This window comes from Vicugna pacos, chromosome 4, assembly GCF_048564905.1.
Source record: "Vicugna pacos chromosome 4, VicPac4, whole genome shotgun sequence".
NCBI classification, from domain to species: Eukaryota; Metazoa; Chordata; class Mammalia; order Artiodactyla; family Camelidae; genus Vicugna; species Vicugna pacos.
The window spans coordinates 20,038,199-20,055,355 of NC_132990.1; the positions used below are offsets into that span (position 1 = coordinate 20,038,199).

The 17,157-nt window shown below is 39.6% G+C and overlaps 1 protein-coding gene across 2 annotated transcripts; it reads right to left on the reverse strand.

Annotated features, from left to right (window-relative positions):
• Window positions 1–2,810: 2,810 nt before the first annotated feature.
• On the reverse strand, window positions 2,811–16,390 carry KLHL9 (kelch like family member 9). 2 transcript variants are annotated; one of them, XM_072959319.1, is made up of 2 exons: window positions 15,760–16,390; window positions 2,811–8,664 (listed from the first exon to the last, which is right to left on the reverse strand). In XM_072959319.1, the coding sequence occupies exon 2, from the start codon at window positions 6,633–6,635 to the stop codon at window positions 4,782–4,784; it is 1,854 nt and encodes a 617-aa protein (XP_072815420.1). In that variant the 5' UTR covers window positions 6,636–8,664; window positions 15,760–16,390; the 3' UTR covers window positions 2,811–4,781. The 2 variants fall into 2 exon arrangements, with proteins under 2 accessions (XP_072815420.1, XP_072815419.1); XM_072959318.1 differs by lacking the exon at window positions 15,760–16,390 and adding an exon at window positions 14,906–15,036.
• Between the last annotated feature and the right edge of the window lie 767 nt (window positions 16,391–17,157).

Consider the following 17,157-nt stretch of genomic DNA (forward strand, 5'->3'; position numbering starts at 1 on the left):
GAGAAAGTAGATTATTCAAAAAGTTGTGATAGAACAATTGGATAATAACTTGGAAACATACATTAAATTTTATAGCAGAAGTCTAGTAAAAAGCTGTATCCATAACAATAATATAAAATACTAAGGTAATTATACCATCACATGATGGGAGAAAATTGTGCAAGAAAACATGGAAAAAATAACAAAGGAAAAATGAATTTCACTACATTACAAAAAAACCCTTGTATGTTAAGACATATACTCAAAGAAAAATAATGGGAAAATACTTGCTGTAAATAAAGACTAATATTCTTAATATAAAATGAATTTTTATAAATTTGTAAGAAAAATTAATCTTCATTTCAACCAGAAAAAAGAAAAGCTATCTGAACAAGAGACAAGCAGTAAATGCCACCTCAGCATGTTAAGAGTAAGCACTGACAAAGCAATAAAATAAAGGACAAGGACTGTAACATCAGAAATATGTTAAAAAAAAAAAAAAACCAGAAAATTACCACCAAAAGGTCAAAATGCAAAAAGATAAACACATTTGACTATTAAACTGACTGGGTGAAGGCTGTCAAAAGGTACAAACTTCCGGTTGTAAAGTCAGTCAGTCCTGGAGGCAGAACATACAGCCAGTGAGTATATCAATAATACTGTATTGTATATTTGAAATTTACTAAGAGTAGATCTTAAAAGTTCTCATTACAAGAAAAATGTGTAACTATATGTGGTAATGGATGATAACTAGACTTACTGTGGTGATCATTTCATAGCATAAGTATGTATCAAATCACTATGTACAGCTGAAACTAACGTAATGAATGCTGTGTCAACTGTATCTGAATTTTAAAAAACTGAATACCCCTGCCCCCCATAAAAATGACATAAATTGACGAAAAGTCTTTGTAGCTAAAAGAACATTTAAAATGATAGACAGGAAATGATTCATATATGAAAAAATGCACATGCTCAATAAACAAAAAATTCAGTATTGCTAGTCAATTAAAGAAATATAAATCCAAACAGTAAGATAAATAGAATTGCCAAGACTTCCTTTGAAATAATCACTAAACACATTCTACTGGAAACACATATTCACACACGCTTGGCAATATTTTTCAAAAGCCTAAATAAACCTACACTATTTGACTCAGATTTTACTTAGAATTTATCACAGGGTAATAGAGATAGACAAAACTTTATGAAATAATATTAAATTTTGCTTAATTTATAATAAAAAAAGATTGGGGTAGGTATTTAAATATATACTCATAAGAAAATGGAAAAAATATGAAGGCACATTCCTGGATGAAATACTATATAGACATTTAGTACTTTCAAATAAAAGAACTTGTGAAAATCATTAAGATAAAACTAAAGTCAAAAATTATGATGCAATATGGTGCCAATTTTATTAGGAAGCACTATCACTTACTAAATGCTTCTCCGTGTATATCCTATGCTAATCACATTATAATATTATCTCCTTATAATTCTGATATAGATAAAATTATTAACACCCACCAACAATCCCTTAGACAAATGGGGAAATGAAGCTTAGAGAGGTTAACTTACCCCAAGGTCTTTCAGTTGTTGTGCTGGGTTGTAAGACACTGGTTTTACTTCTCAATAACATTTTTCTGTAGTTTTGAAAGAAATTTTCTGTAGGAGTATATTTTGTCTTCATAATCAGAACAAGATAATTTTACTTACAAGCAGAAAATTTTTAACATGATTAAATGTGTTTCCTTTGCAGGTAAACTACAGAAATAACTACTCTTGGCAAGTGGGAAAAAAATTTAAGTATGGATTTGCCTGGTTCAAAAATGGAATCTGTTTTTCTTAATGCACATGCATTTGATAATTAGGAAAAAAAAGCACCTTACATATTATTTTTAAATACACACACATTTTGGAAAATGTGGAGAAAGCCACAATGATGGCAGTGTATGCCTTTCAAAGTTCAATTTATTTCATCATCCAGATTTTAGCTTACAGTCTGGCTTATTTGAAAAGTATTTGACAAATGTCTGTACATATGTGTATGCATAATACTTCTAGTATTAACAAAAGTCATCTCTGGCATGTGGAATCATTGATAATTTACACTTTTTGTTCATTTTTGTTTTCCTGTACTTACTATAATAGACAAGAATTATTTTTACGATCAGAAAAGCTAATAGAAGTTAACTTTTGAACTTATCAAAAACTAAAACAAGAAATAAATGTTAACAGAATGCTGTGTGCTTGCAATTTTTATCCTTTTTAAAATATTTTTCCAGTCTGAATTTTCTGTAAAAAACTACCAGCTTATAAAAGAAAAACCTCTTTCCATTTAATTCAAAGTCACCTAAAATTTCCATGCCTGTAAGGAAGGAACTCTAAATTTAATTAGTAGTATTAGCATAGCCATCAGCCAACAGTTTTATGATTACTATGAGAACTGTAGCTACAGAAAATTATAGAGTAAAAAGATGAGAGCTGGGACGTGTGAAGCTGAAGGTAGCAGGCACAGGTGGAGTAGTTAACTTACCAGGTTAAACGATAATTTGTTAACTACAAAGCAACATGGTTAAACATAATAAAGGGCAGAAGTCTTTTTTCAACAAGGGAAAGAGAAAAGCTTGTACAGAAGCAGAGCATCTCAGCATATCAGAATTAGCATCAAAAAATATATCAAAAACCATGTAAAAAATAAAAGAACCGTAGCAAATTTATACCCAAAAGGTCAACATGCAAAAAGACAGACAAATTTGACCTCAAAAAATAACTGGCTCTGCCTTTGTAAACCTCTAAGACTGAGAAAAAAAATCAATACAAGCGAATGCCAGTTAAATTATATTTATTATATAAAGAGATTCTATTAATTGATATGAAAAAAAGCGCAACTCCAATATGTATTACAAGGGCAAACGACATGAACATTTGATCAAAGAGGAAACAGAGCTACTCAAAAAATACAAATATTTAAACTGATTAATAATCAAGGAAATAATTGGGATGCTCTTTCTTGCTTATCCAATGCACAAAGTTAATAGCAATTTCTACTTTTTCTATTTCCTAAATGTACTCAAATGTGCTATTTTTAGTAATAAAAATGAGTTTAAAAAATTACAAGTATGAAAATTTCTGTCAATGCATAAATCATAAAATGCATTAAAATGAATCAACACCTATATGGGCAGTAAGGTTCAGATCCCTTGAAGCCAATTCCTTTTGTCTTGGTTCCTGAGTTTTATTATGGGATTGTCAATAAAGAGGTTGTTTCTGATTTACACTATGACAATCTCCCAAGTACAGGGACATAAATATATATGTATGTAAATGATATATGTAAATTTTTTCTTCAGGTAGACAATTCCAGGGAAGTACCTCTTTAGATTCTTCAGAATCACTCACTTCAGAGGACTCCTTTGATTCCATTTGCTGATAAAGTCCCATTAAGATTCCCCCCATGTGGTTCTCAACCAGTAGGGATGCCCTTGGTATTGAAGGGGCTGAAGATCTACTTCAGTACTGCCTGCAAGACAGCAGTATCCTAGGCTTTCTATAGCTGACTTCTTAGGGAATATCTGAAGTTGGTCCTGTCCTTTAGACATAGCCAAAAGGACATTTTTCTGATTTCATACAAAACAGTACATCTCCTGCTTGCTTAGATCATAAACTTGAGCCAGATCACACAAAGCTCAGCACATGGGCTGGAGCAGAACCAGGGCAACCACCTCAAATCAAATAGTCATGTTTGAATGAATAAGTTGAGAGACTGAACTTAAAATGCTGTAACTTTGTTCAACATTTCTTTGCCTTTTCTCACACAGTAAGTTTTACTGAACAAAAAGGTGGAAAATAGTAGAGCCTAAACTTACTTAGCAAAAGCAATTCTCTGAGACTTCAGCTTTGCTAAATAACCTGTATAAAAGCGACGCTACAGAAAGCATACAAGCAGAAAAAGTAATGTAAGTTTCATGTTAAGTAACAATGTAGTCACATGGCAAATCTGGTTGTCAATTTAGTATGCTGTAGCCCTTATCTACATCAATTCACTAAGACTACACACACATCTACTCTCTAGTAGTGAATTCTCACTTGAATAGAAACAGCTGCTAGGTGGAAGAATTTAAATTTAAAAACAATTTCACTATAGCTGAAGTGCCAAATTAAAAATTATGTATGTATGCATGTATATACATATGTAAGTGTGTGTGTGTGTGTGTGTGTGTGTTCTCTCTCCCCTCAGAAAGCGATATGAAACCCTGACGTAGGGTATACTGTTTAATATTTTTGAAATGATTATTTCTCTGGTCTGCCTAAAAATCTTCACCTATTCTGAATTACTCAATCTGGTGAGTTGGCAGCTATATGAAAATATGAAATTTCAAAATACGATAAAAAGGAGGTAGCTAATAAAACTTGGCGATCTTTTTTTATTATTTTAGATTAGAGCAGGCAGCCTCCCTTCAATGTTTTGCAAAGATGAAAATTCAACTTTGAAGCAAAATTAACAAAATTATACATTTACTACAATCACCTACAATTTGACTTACACAACACCACAAAAAGACATCTAACAAACGTTTTTCTACTTATCTTTTTACTTGTGTTATAACAGCTGGCTATGCTGAATATATTTTCAGAATACATTTGTTAACCATTTGATAAACATACTAAGCCAAATAACACAAATAACAGCAATTACTTTTTTATCTAATAACTGTACCAATCACTGTAGGAAGACACAACCGAAGGGGAAGTATGGGATCATTCATGACGCACTGCAAAGGTATTACACTTTAGTCCTAAGAATGATCTGAGGGTGCAGAAAGAGGTGACTCTCTAGAAGGTGACCCAGGGTTTTCTTCAGGTGGAAAAACTGTAAGAGTACAAGCTCGAATGCCACCAAGTGACTCTGGAAGGTCAAAAACTTTATGCCATTCATCCTTTTCTGGGTCATATTTCTGGACAATTTCTACCATACAACGATTATTCCAAGAATATCCACCTACAACATAGATTTTATTTTCAAAGACAGCAACTCCAACATCACTTTGACCTCTTAACATGGCAGCAATTGGTGTCCACTGGTCAAGGGTTGGTGAATAGTATTCACAGCTTAGAACATCATCATAATCACTTGTTCCTCTGAAGTGATTGCCACCAATGACGTAGAGCTTGTCTCCAACTGTACACATGCAATGCAGACCTCTGACTGTAGTCATTGGAGCCTTCTGTGTCCATTTGTCTGTATCGGGGTCAAAGCACATGAGCTCATTTTGGAAGGTGTCATGAGTAATTCCTCCTGAAATATACATTAAGCCTCCATACACTGTTCCAGCATGGCCATAGTGGGGTTCACTCATTTTTGCAACATAGCTCCACTCATTCATTCTTGGATTGTAACATTCTACTGTGGCCAGTTCACCAGCTGCACTTCTCCCACCAACCGCATACAAGTGTCCTTTGAGAGCACTCAAGTGGAAAAATGTGCGCTTTTCATTTAATGATGCAACCTGCATCCACTTATTATACCGAGGATCAAATCTGAAAACTGTATCTACAGCAGTTTTTCCTTTTGTATCATAATTACTCTGACCACCAACGACATAAAGAAAGTTTCCAATGACAGCAATGCCATGTTGGTAACGAGGCGCATCCATGGGGGCTAAAGATCTCCACTCTTGAGCCCTTTCATCATACATGCGTAATTCTTTACTGACAACCAGCTGCTGCCTCAAAACCCCTCCTAATGTAACCAAGTGAGTCGAGTCAGATCGAATAGCAGTTCTATCTGACTGCATCACTGGCTGCATATATGGCATCATTTGGTAATTGCTAGCTTCCAAAAGCAAATTCACACAGGTATTGTCTGTTCTCATGAAATCTACTGTCTGCACATAATTGATGAGGTCCTGTGGTGTCATCAGTGGGAAACGAATATTCTTCATTAATTTTGCAGCATAATCCATCCGGGGGTCTTCCAACCTTAGCCAGCGACAGGCAGCCTTGAAGAGCTCAAGCTCAGTACAGTGCTTAAGACTATTGCTGGAAAGCACAAAGGCAAGCCGTTCAAAAGGGAGCTTTAGAAACTCCCCAGTACCCAACAATGCAGGAAAATTCTTCAGAATGAAATTATTGACATATTTATCTACTTCTATAAGATTGTAGGTGTTGGCAATTCGTCCAACTTCAACACAGTTATCTAAAGAGACTCCTGAAATAAGAAATACTTTACAGAAGTCTAAAACAGGTAAAATTTGTAAAAAGCTGGCAGCTTCCAGTGTGTCCTGAAGATTGTCCATATTAAGAGAAAGTTTTGCAGTATAAATAAAATCAATTATTTTTTTCAGACCAACTTTGTTAACCCCATGAAGCTTAATGCACATTAAATCTTGTTCTTTCATTCCACCTGTGAACATAGCCTTGAAATAATCACTAGCAGACGCCATCATAGCTCGATGCACCGGGAAGATTTCATCTCCATCACCTGGTACCAGGGTCACATCACAAAGCAACCCTTCTATTCTAAGCTGATCAAAGCCTTGCAATACCACCGAACTGTGAGTATTGCTGGTGAAAAAACGTGTAGTTCCTGCCTTACAAGGCTGTAGATGGGCAGAGACGCCCATTTCACCGTTACCAAGAGACACTTTCATGTGAAAGCCTTCCTCTTGCACAAAGATGTATTCCGGACAAAGAGGTTTCTCAAAGCTTTAAAGGAAACGAGGATGTCCCAAGAGCAAGAGAGCTCGTTTTCCTTATCAAGGGCAAACAGTCACTCAGAACACACCAGTCAACCACTGAAAACTGTTCTGCGGCCGTACCACAAAGGGCTACGGACCTCAAATCGGATTATTAAGCGGACGATTCATCACCTGAAGGCAGTTAAGGGACCCGGTTCACCTCGTCCGGCCTGCGCGGCTGCTCCTCCCGCAGTTCTGCTCCGGGCCAAGGGGGAGGTGCCGCCACGTCCTGAGGCTCCGTGACTCGCTCGGCGGCGAGGCCCGGCACCTCAGAGAGCGGCCCGCTGCGCCCTCCGCTGTCCCTAAAGCGTCGCCGCGGCTACGGGCCCGTCCTGAAGCAAGGGCCTGGAACACGGGCCTGGGCCTGGAACAAGGGCCGAGCCCCGGACGCCGAGCCGGTCCTTCCGGAAAGGCTTGGTCCCAGGATCCCCCTGGCTAGGAGCGGCCGTGGCGGCTACTGCGGCTGCGCAGCCCCGTGACATCACCAGTGGGCGGGCGTACGGAGGTGGTGGGGGAGAAAGTGCGCCGGGGACTGAAGGGCGGGAGCTGGGGAAGCGGGGCTGTGCGGGGTGGGCGCGAGCCGTGCCCTTGGTCACTTTGTACACGGGACTAAATAAGCCCGAACGGGTGGTGGTATATTATGCTGCATGTTTGGTGTAAACCTTTCACGGCAGCTGAGTTCTCCCCGCAAAGGCATACTTTGAGATTTACACTTCCTGGCTTCTGCCTTTTGAGTAACAATGAAATGCGGCTTTTGGAGAAACTGAAAGGAAACCTAGCAGAAGGTATAGAGGAAAGATGCTTAAAGCTTTTACCCTATTAAAAAACTATAATTCTTATCCCACATAATTTAACTGACAACTTCAATTATAACTTTGGTTCATATTTTAAAATTTTAATCATTTAAAACATGTCATTTGCCTCTTTTCACTGTGACAGCTTAATGTAAATACTGCCTGAATTTTTGCCTCGCAATGGAATTCCACTATAAGTAAAATTTTCGTGCTTTTATTTTCCATCACAAACGTTTAAACGGATCTGTAACTACACATACTATAGCTTCCTTTTCCCATTATTTGTTCCTGAATATATACCTTCTTGTCCTCCACTATTTTACAGACTCTGGGCACAAAACCTTCCCTGTTTGGGGATAAATCCTAAGCACAGAATACTGTTTGAAGACATAACTATTTTCCCCAAAATCCTGTTACCAGCAATGTTTGAGTGTGTATTTCGTCTCTACTGATCTTTCACTCTGTGGATGTTTCACTTAACATTTTAAAAAACTGTAGTTAATTAACTTACATTTTTAAAATTACTAGTAAATTGAAATTTGCGCATGTGAATAATTATACTTTGACACAATGGCTTCCAACATTTCCCACAGTTTGAAGTTATTACTGTCATTTAAATCTTACAGTTTCTTTACGCATATGCAAACTACTAATAAATAGAAACATTAGGTAATATTCTTTTATTACAGTACTTTTATATAATAGCATACCATACTCACTGTTCTGCACCTATCTTTTTTAGCTTGGAGATCTTCTCATATTACTGTATAGAGAATTTCTTCATCTTTTTAAATAGTTGTATTGTTTCCCACTGAATGGTTGTGTCATACATTATTTGGCTAGTTCCCTAGTGATGGACATTCAGCTGGTTCCGACTGTTTTCTGTTGTTTCTGGTGGGTGGCAGCAAGGTCCAGAAGGCTAGGATCACTGCTATCCTCCACCAGATGCTTCAGCAAATCTTCAAACTCTTCAGCATAAGAGATTGGTTGGAATATGATTGGCCTAGAAAAATTCTTTACTGGACTTTATCAGCATTGGCAAGTCCTGGAGACCTGACTGATACAGGAGTTGGGGATGGAAGGACTCCACCGAGCTGTGAAGACTCCATATGGCTGTGAAAAAGTACTTCCAAGGAATCAGTTTCTCTCTGGAAAAGAAAGAACAGAGCTGCTATACCTGGGAAGTTATCAGAGCAAGAAATCATAAAATCTTTCCGTCTGTTATCAAACTTGCAAGAAAGATTAAGAGCTAAGGAACCAGAAGTATGCTATTAAAGAAACAATTATTATGGACAGATACAACTCATCATACTCCCACAAGTTTCGTCATTTCAAAAGACTTTTTCTCTGACTTCATCATGAAATAAATGGATTAAATTTGTAAAAATATTTATTAGTAGTATTAAGGAACTATAAGTTAAAGCATATAGTTCATAGTGGGCACCAGATCATCATAGATAACCTTATTAATGTACTTAAGTACTTAACTATCTATTTTACTATATTTCAATACTTTTGCTTGTATCTGTGCTAATTACACAGAAGTGTTCATCTTTATATTTTTAAATTATCATTTAAAGGTTTACTTTCAAAAATTTTTGCACTTGTTTATTTTTAATGTATTAATACCAAGACTGATTTTGCAACCTTAATTATTAAGGATGGAGCTGCAGTTTATTCATTCATTTCATTCAAGTTATGTATCTAAATCACAGGTTCTATGACTGCCTTCATAGGATAAAAAGGTGAAGAAAGAAAATGAAGTGCCAGCCCTCTTGAAACCTTCCTTTTTGCTGGAAGGAAACGTAAAAATATTAATCAACCAATTAACTAATTTCAACTACATTATATACTAACACTGTAAGCAAAAGAAAAGAGGCTTCTGACACCAGAAACTGGAGGATGCAGGGACTCCAGGCCTTAACATTGGATGTATAGTTCTAGAGCTTCCAGAGCGCGACGGCGAGATGTGTTAACTTGGGACTGGGGTTTCCTAGATCCTGAGAGCCCAGGAAGGAATGAGATCCTCTAGAAATAGAATAGAAAATCAGAAGACCAAATGCTGAATCTTAGGGACCTTCACATTTTAATGTAGGGAAGAGGATAATGAGCCTGAAAAGGACACTGGAATGGACTGCAACACAACAGGAAGACAACCAGGAGACAATGGTGAGAAGATATTTCAGGGAAGAAATATATTTAAAAGACAATGTCTTATATTTAGGGAAAATGAGGGCTGGTTTGGCAGAGTTAATTCCACAAAATCTAGATTGGAGTATAGTGACTAAGGTTAAGTAAGGAAAGGTTTTGAAGACAGAGTAGGTAGAAACTTCTTTTGGGAAGTTTATCTGTGAAAGGAAGAGAACTAGGGTAGCACCTGGAGAATGATAATGTATCATTATTGGATGTAATATATTGGATCCATAATATATTGGATCCATATATTATTGGATGTAATTTAAAAAAAATTTTTACAAACATTTTTGGGGAGATAGATTTCAAGTAATGGATGCAGTGGCATAAAGCATATAAAATCAGTATTTTATTTCTTTTAAACAACTGCTGATGTAATAGGCTAAAATGTCAAGCATCATTGTTAAATCACTTTTAAATACTAGTGGGCTAGAATGCTTTTTCATTTGCTTTGTTTGCTATTTTTAGTTCTTTTAATGTTCATTTCATGACATTATCTAGTTTTGTACTGTCCTTATGAATTATGTTTTTATATATCCTTAATTCTTAAAAGTAGTTGGAAACCTTTTATGCAGATGGTAGCTATCGTCCTATGTTGCAACAATGGCTAAAATCAATGTCTGAAATTGGAGGGAACCTCCCAGACTGGGAGGGGAAAGACGTATGTATTCTTTTGCTGATTCTGGCACCTGGCACACTTCTCCTGGTTCCTGTCCCTACTTTAAGTATTAAGTAGTATTAAGCAACTATAAGTTAAACATACAGATCTAATTCCTAATTCCTTCACTTCTGTATCACAATAGTTTCCTTCTTCTTCAGGGCTGAAATGACCAGGGGCCCCTCTCCTTCACCCCTTTTCCTACTTGCACAACTACTTCCTGTTCTGTTGTGGTTTCTGGCTTAAAGTTTTCCCAGATGGACTCAAAGAGAAAGTAAAAGTTGAGTAATATTTTCAGATTTTGTAGAAACCTAAGTAAGAGAAGTCTCATTTTTTAATGTTGAATACTTCTGAAACATGAGGGCCCACATAGTTCAAAGGAAGCAGAAAGCAGAGTCCAGTAACTGTGTGGGCTACGAAAACTCTTGGCAGGAAGAACAAAAACAAAAATAAAAACAACCCTGCTGGCCAAATGCGACAGGGCCAGACACCAAGTCTGCGGAGGGCAGGCATCTGGTCTGTGTAGCTGTGTTCCTTTTAGGGAATTTTCCCCCAGAGCTGGTAAGAGGCTCTTTCCTGGCAGGAACTGACCCTAATAGTGGGATAAGCCTCTTGCCATAGTCTTTGTTACAAAGAGGAGTGTTCACCTTCAGGCAGGGCACAGCTCCTTTGAACCAGAGGCAGGTACGGTGAGAGAAAAAGGAGCCAAAGTAAGGTTCCTTCCTCCAACCTGCTTGCAGACCCAGGGCTCCTGATGAATGACCTGCTCCACAGACCGCCTGACAGTAGGCGGTGGGCAGGGCCTGAATATCTGAGGATAGAAACTACAATGGGATTTTCGAGAACGTTCTCACATTTGAGGGTGCACTGAATTTCTCTCTTAGGAGTAAATACCCAGTTTCACAAATTCATTTTTTATAATAGATCTTTTAACTTTATAATTAGGAAAATATGTTCACTATAACTTTGAATAAGGATTGCAACAGCCCTTTCTACCCTGCCACAGTAGCAAAAGGTAGCAGTCTCGCTCCATGTCTGCCTCCAAGTCCCTTTTTATTACTGGATCCCACAACATCTGAGGATCATTTTGACCCCACCACTTGCCTTTTACTTTCAACCCACGGAACACACAGATGCTGGAACCTATTTCCCACTTTGTCTTTCAAAACTACCTTCTCCCTAACCTACACTTCCCAAGTCCATCTTTCTCTCTTCCATTGCCCATGTTTCAAAGACTAATTCCATGGCCAAGGTTGCAAAGCTCCTTGTAAGAAACCCTCAAGCAGATCAGGGAGAAGTTATCACAAGAAATTCAGTCCTTAGGCTGGATAGCTCTTTCCCTGCACCCTCACCAGTAGCAAAGGAGGGCCAGATGACCAGGAGAGGGGCCTGCTCTAATTCTTCTCAAAGGCTTGCCGAATTAGCCCGTCAGACAGGGAAGGATAGCAAACAGACAAGAATCTATCATCAACTCAGGAGAGAGAGGACCTGAGGAGACTCTTAGAAGGAGAGTATTAGAGAAGGGATGCAGGAATTTGGGTCCTTCCATATTGCCCAGGACAAGGAATTAGCAGAGACCCCTGCAAGCAAGTCGCCCCAGTTCCTGCTACAGGCTCCATGAAAGAGTAATGTTAAAAGCCAGACGAAGTGTCTGTGTCAGATGCTTCATCCACAGAAAATAGGGAAGGTACACGAAGATCCACAGCACAAATCCATGGTGATGTCAGCCTCTTTTGAGAGCCTAAACCTACTAAAAATCAGAGCAGTCTTTATGAGTAAAAGGGTAGTGAAACTCAGAACAAGTCAGATATTGGCCAGATCCTAGAGAAGAAACGGAGGCTTATGCATGAGGTTAAGGAAAGAAAAGACAATGCACCCAGAAATTACTGTGATGACAAGCCCCTTCCTCCTCCCAAGGAAAGGTAAGGGTTGAGCGCCTCATCCTGCAGCCATCAAGCAGGGTGTGAGGGTACCAGTGCCCTGAGCATCTGTGCCCTTAGTTCTACCCAAACTTCACTACATACTTTCCAAGAGGTACATACCTCTCTACCTTTGCTGCCTGAAAACTTCCACATCTCTAAGAAGCTGGATTCTTCTTCTATTGAAGGTAAACTCATGAACTGTTTTTGCCTTTTGACCGATTCCCTGCACTTTGGTTTTATTTAACCCTAAATATGCTTGCTACATGATGGCTATCTTCTGCCAACCTGGAATGTTTCAAGTTCAGAATCCAAAATAATGAGGAAAATTGCCACAAAATTTAATAGTGTTCATTATAGCACGACAAGTGCAATGAACCTCCATGCTAGGTAATGAAAAGACAAGTGATCTTAGAGTAAGCCAGTGGAAAGAGTGCTACACTTTATAGAACCATATAGATCGAATCATCTACACCTTATATATGTATTTCTTTTGTATACATTTCAAAAGATTAAGTTTTTAATAAGTGGAGTTAAAACGTGTCACATTGTAGCCACTTAAGGAAGTGCCAGGGGGTATGCATACTATCTTTCAGTTGAAGACATGACCAGGCTCCATCAGCTTGACTGGGCCCTAAGGCAGAAAAAGAGCACATTCAGAAATGATTGTCTACATAGAGGAAGACAAGCAATCAGGAGAAAAACCCCTGTCCAGTCTTCTGCCCTACTTATCTAATCATTATGTTATTGTGTCCTTTCTATCTAATGATACAAACTAAACTTTCATGAGAGAAAGAGAGAGGGAGGGAGAGAGAGGGAGAGGGAGAGAAAGGGAAAGAGAGAGAGAAAGAGAGACAGAAAGGGAAATATCTCATTTTTTACTCCAAGAAGTAGCTGATCTAAATGGTCCATCTAGAAGAGTGGAAAGGCTAAAAAATAAAAAATAACTTAATCCCTTAGCAGAGCCATATGAACAGGGCTCCTTCATTATTGTCAATATCTGGGGCAGGGGTCAAAATAGAAGCTATCATATTTGCTGCTGTGGGTCAGATGCCTGAGAAAACAGACCGTGAGAGAGACTGGCATGCAAGGAGTTTACGGGGAATGTGTAGATCGAGCACTGTGGCCAAGAGAATTTGAGCAGAAGCAGCTGCGCTGCAGTTTGTCACACAGGGCTTTAGCTAATCCCAAGGGAGCTCTGATGCTGGGATGACCCCGTAGCAGTAGAGTGCAGGGACCAGGCCTTTATACCCCCACACTGACCGGTAACTGGATGAAGGCTGCTCCAGGAGGGGCAAATACTTTTGAGCTAAATGACTCACTTTAGCCAAGAGCACTTTCCAGAGAGGATCTATAGGCTGTCAGCTGCAGCTCTATCAGCAGCTGGAGGGAGTAAGTCCTCAGGGTAGGTAAATCCACTTACCTATTTAAAGGGAGATTTGAATGGTGCATCAAACGTCTATTATAAATGCCAAAGTGTTGGATTTTATTCATCGGATTATAGGAAACAACCAAACTGTAGAAATAATATGACTAGATTTGATTTGTAAACTAAATATATTGGCTCCATTCTTGACCTAGGCAGAGCCTTGAAGAAGAGAGTCTTCCAGTTAGTTTCCTTAAGAAGGTGCCAGGGGGTTGGACAGGATGATTCCACAGAATAATCTGTATTATTTCTCTGTAGGTATGTTCCAGTCTCCAAATTTCTAAATCATCTGCAAAAATAGTGCCATCTTTCTGACTCTTGTAACCCAGGTAAGAGACCTCAAATCCTTTTAGGAAGCCTAGAAAGATCCTCAAGAGATATGACTGCATAAACCTGGCTAACGGAGGAGCTGAATAAGCCTGGAAAGGAGTGTAATGGGAAGAAAAGGAGAATATCACGCTATCCAATTATTGCCGCATTATCATTTGCAGAAATCAGTTCTGCAGTCTCTGTAAGGCATTTGTTCTTTCTTTTTCAAAAACTACAAAGACTGAACAAAACTGTGGGACAGGAAAAAAAAAAAACTCCTGTAATTTGGAAATGCATTAGGGGTAGGATGGAAAAAAGAATGTAAATCAAATTTATATTCTGTTTCTCAAAAAAATTTCAGTAAGCTAAAATTACATTGTTTAAGATGGTAATTCTCTCAAACGAAAATGAGATAAGCAAAGGAGTAACTTTGACAAAATTATTGCTGAATTTGCTTTCAAGAAAGCCCAGTAAATTATAACAAATACCGATTTTGGTATAAATAAAACGTTCAAAATTAAAACAATCTGAATTTTAATACATCCACTTTTCAATATTTTTAAACTAATATAACATTGTAGAAGCAGCTAACCATTAAAATTTAGTAAAATCATTTTAATAAAATTCGTGTCCAGATTGGAGATGCCTTTCCCTTTCCTTGATTTCGACTTCCCGGAAACAACCCAGAATCTGTAAACACAGCACAACACGCCGTGATACCGAGCCGTCAAGCCCCGAAGAAACCCACGCCGGTGTGAACCGCTCGGGCCAAAGCCTCCTGCCAGGAAGGGAAGGAGGGGCGCGGGGCAGCTGCGGAACCTGAAGGGCTCTGGGCGGAGCCGCGGCCGGCGGGGACCGGAGGCCCGAGAGGGAAGCTGACTCACCGCTCTCGCCGCCCCACGCGCTCGCGGGGCCCCGGCGGCGCCGCTCCCGGGCCGGGGCTCCTGCCCGCGGCGGACCCCGCGTCCTCCCCGGGGCCGCGGCGCCCGAGTCCGTGGAGCGGGACGCCGAGGCGGGGCCCGCGGGGGGTGGGGGTGGGCGGGGCCTGCCGGTCCTGTACGGCGAGCGCGCGCGCCCCCTCCCGGCCGGCGGGGCGCGGGGACGACAGCTTTGCGCGCATTGCTGAGCTATGGCCCTGCTGCCCAGTTTCACTGCGGTCCAAACAAAGCGCTGGGTTCCTGGTCTCCCCGCAGATGGCAATGGCAATCCACTACACCCTTCACATTTTACACAGTTAGAGAACATCATCCTCAACGTCATCAGTGAAGAGCTTGGCAGCCCTGGTGAGCTTTGGTGATGCAGATGACCGGCTGTGCAGCCTTTATCCTGCTGAGCACCTTCCCACAAATGAGATGCTTAAGTAGGACACGGTTGTGATTTCTGCACTTGTGTCTCAATTTTGTTTCCATTTATTTTTTCAACTTCTATTTGTGGACATCAGAAAAAAACATAACTTCAACACTTCTTTTGAATTATAACATTGGAAGTTAAATACACTCATGGAAAATGACAGAAGTCTCAACCCAGGCCTACACTACGTATTTTAAATACTTTAATACAAGTACAGTGAAAAAATTAAAAAACAAAAATAAGTATAATATGAATTAAATTAATCCAAAAATACTTCAAAATATATATAAAATGAAACACTGTGCTTTTAAAATATTCCCACTTTTCAGTTATTCAATACTTTCCCCACCACGTCAATGCTGATCCCCGAAAGACCCCAGAGACTCACAGAGCATCTGTGGGCGTACATCGTCCGGTCCCCTGCCCCAATGATGGCCCGTGCAAACTCACCCCCAGGGCGACACCAACTGACCCCTAGCACGCCCCCAAAACCATCCAAACATCCCTACGTGCCCGTAGGCTTTTTCCTTGGTCAGCCGATAGGAAAGTGCTTAAACCTAGAAAAACAGATACCATCTCCATGACTCATAGCCTCAGGCCTCTCAGAATGGCTTGGCTAAACTATGTACCTTGTCAAAGCAGCCGAAACCTAGAAAAAAAGATACAATTACATACTAGAGTCATAGGCTCAGGCATCTAAGGATGGCTTGGCCTAACGATGTAACTTGGGAAAAAAGCCCAAACTAAGAAAGACGCATACAACCAGATACAACCACGTAGTAGAGTCAAAGCCTCAGGCGTATCTACAGTGGCCTAAGGATGTAACTTAGGAAAACAGCGCAAACCTACAAAAACAGATACCACTCCAATGAGTCATAGCCTCAGGCCTCTCAGAATGGCTTGGCTGAACTATGTACCTTGTCAAAAGAGCCAAAACCTAGAAAAAAAGATACAATCCAGTACTAGAGTCATAGGCTGAGGCCTATTTAGAATGGCTTGTCCTAACGAAGTACCTTGGGAAAAGAGCCCAAACATGGAAAAACCGGACACAACCCTGAACTAGAGCCATAGCCTCAAGCCTATTTAGAATGGCCTGGTCTAACGAGGTAACTTGGAAAAAGAGCCCAAACCTACAAAAATGATTACCATCTCGATTAGCCATAGCCTCAAGCCAGTCAGAATGACTTGGCTAAATTATGTAACTTGTAAGACCAGCCCAAACCTAGAAAAAAAGATACGCTCACAACTACAGTCATAGTCTCAGGACCCTCAGAATGGCTTGGTCTTACAATGTAACTTGGGAAAGAGCCCAAACTTACAAAACCAGATAACATCTCAATGAGTCATAGCATCAGGCCTCTCAGAATGGCATGGCTAAACTATGTAAGTTGTCAAAGGAGCCCAAATCTAGAAAAACGATACAATCACGTACAAGAGTCCTAGGCTCAGGCCTCTCAGAACAGCTTGGCAAAACTATCTAACTTGGGAGAAGAGTCCAACCGTAGAAAAACAGATACAACCGAGAAGTGTAGTCATAGGATCAGGCCTCTCAGAACGCCTTGGCTAAACTATGCAACTTGGGAAAAGAGCCAACAGTGGAAAAACAGATACAAACATGTACTATAGTCATAGGCTCAGGCCTCTCAGCACGGCTTGGCTAAATTATGCAACTTGGGAGAAGAGCCCAACCGTAGAAAAATAGATACAGCCATGTAGTGAGTAATAGGCTCTGGCCTCTCAGAACCACTTGACTAAACTATCAAACTTGGGAAACGGCCCAACAGTA

Bases quoted from the DNA above. Each gene is read 5' to 3' on its own strand.
- KLHL9 (XM_072959319.1), bottom strand. From the start codon at position 6,635: ATGAAAGTGTCTCTTGGTAACGGTGAAATGGGCGTCTCTGCCCATCTA.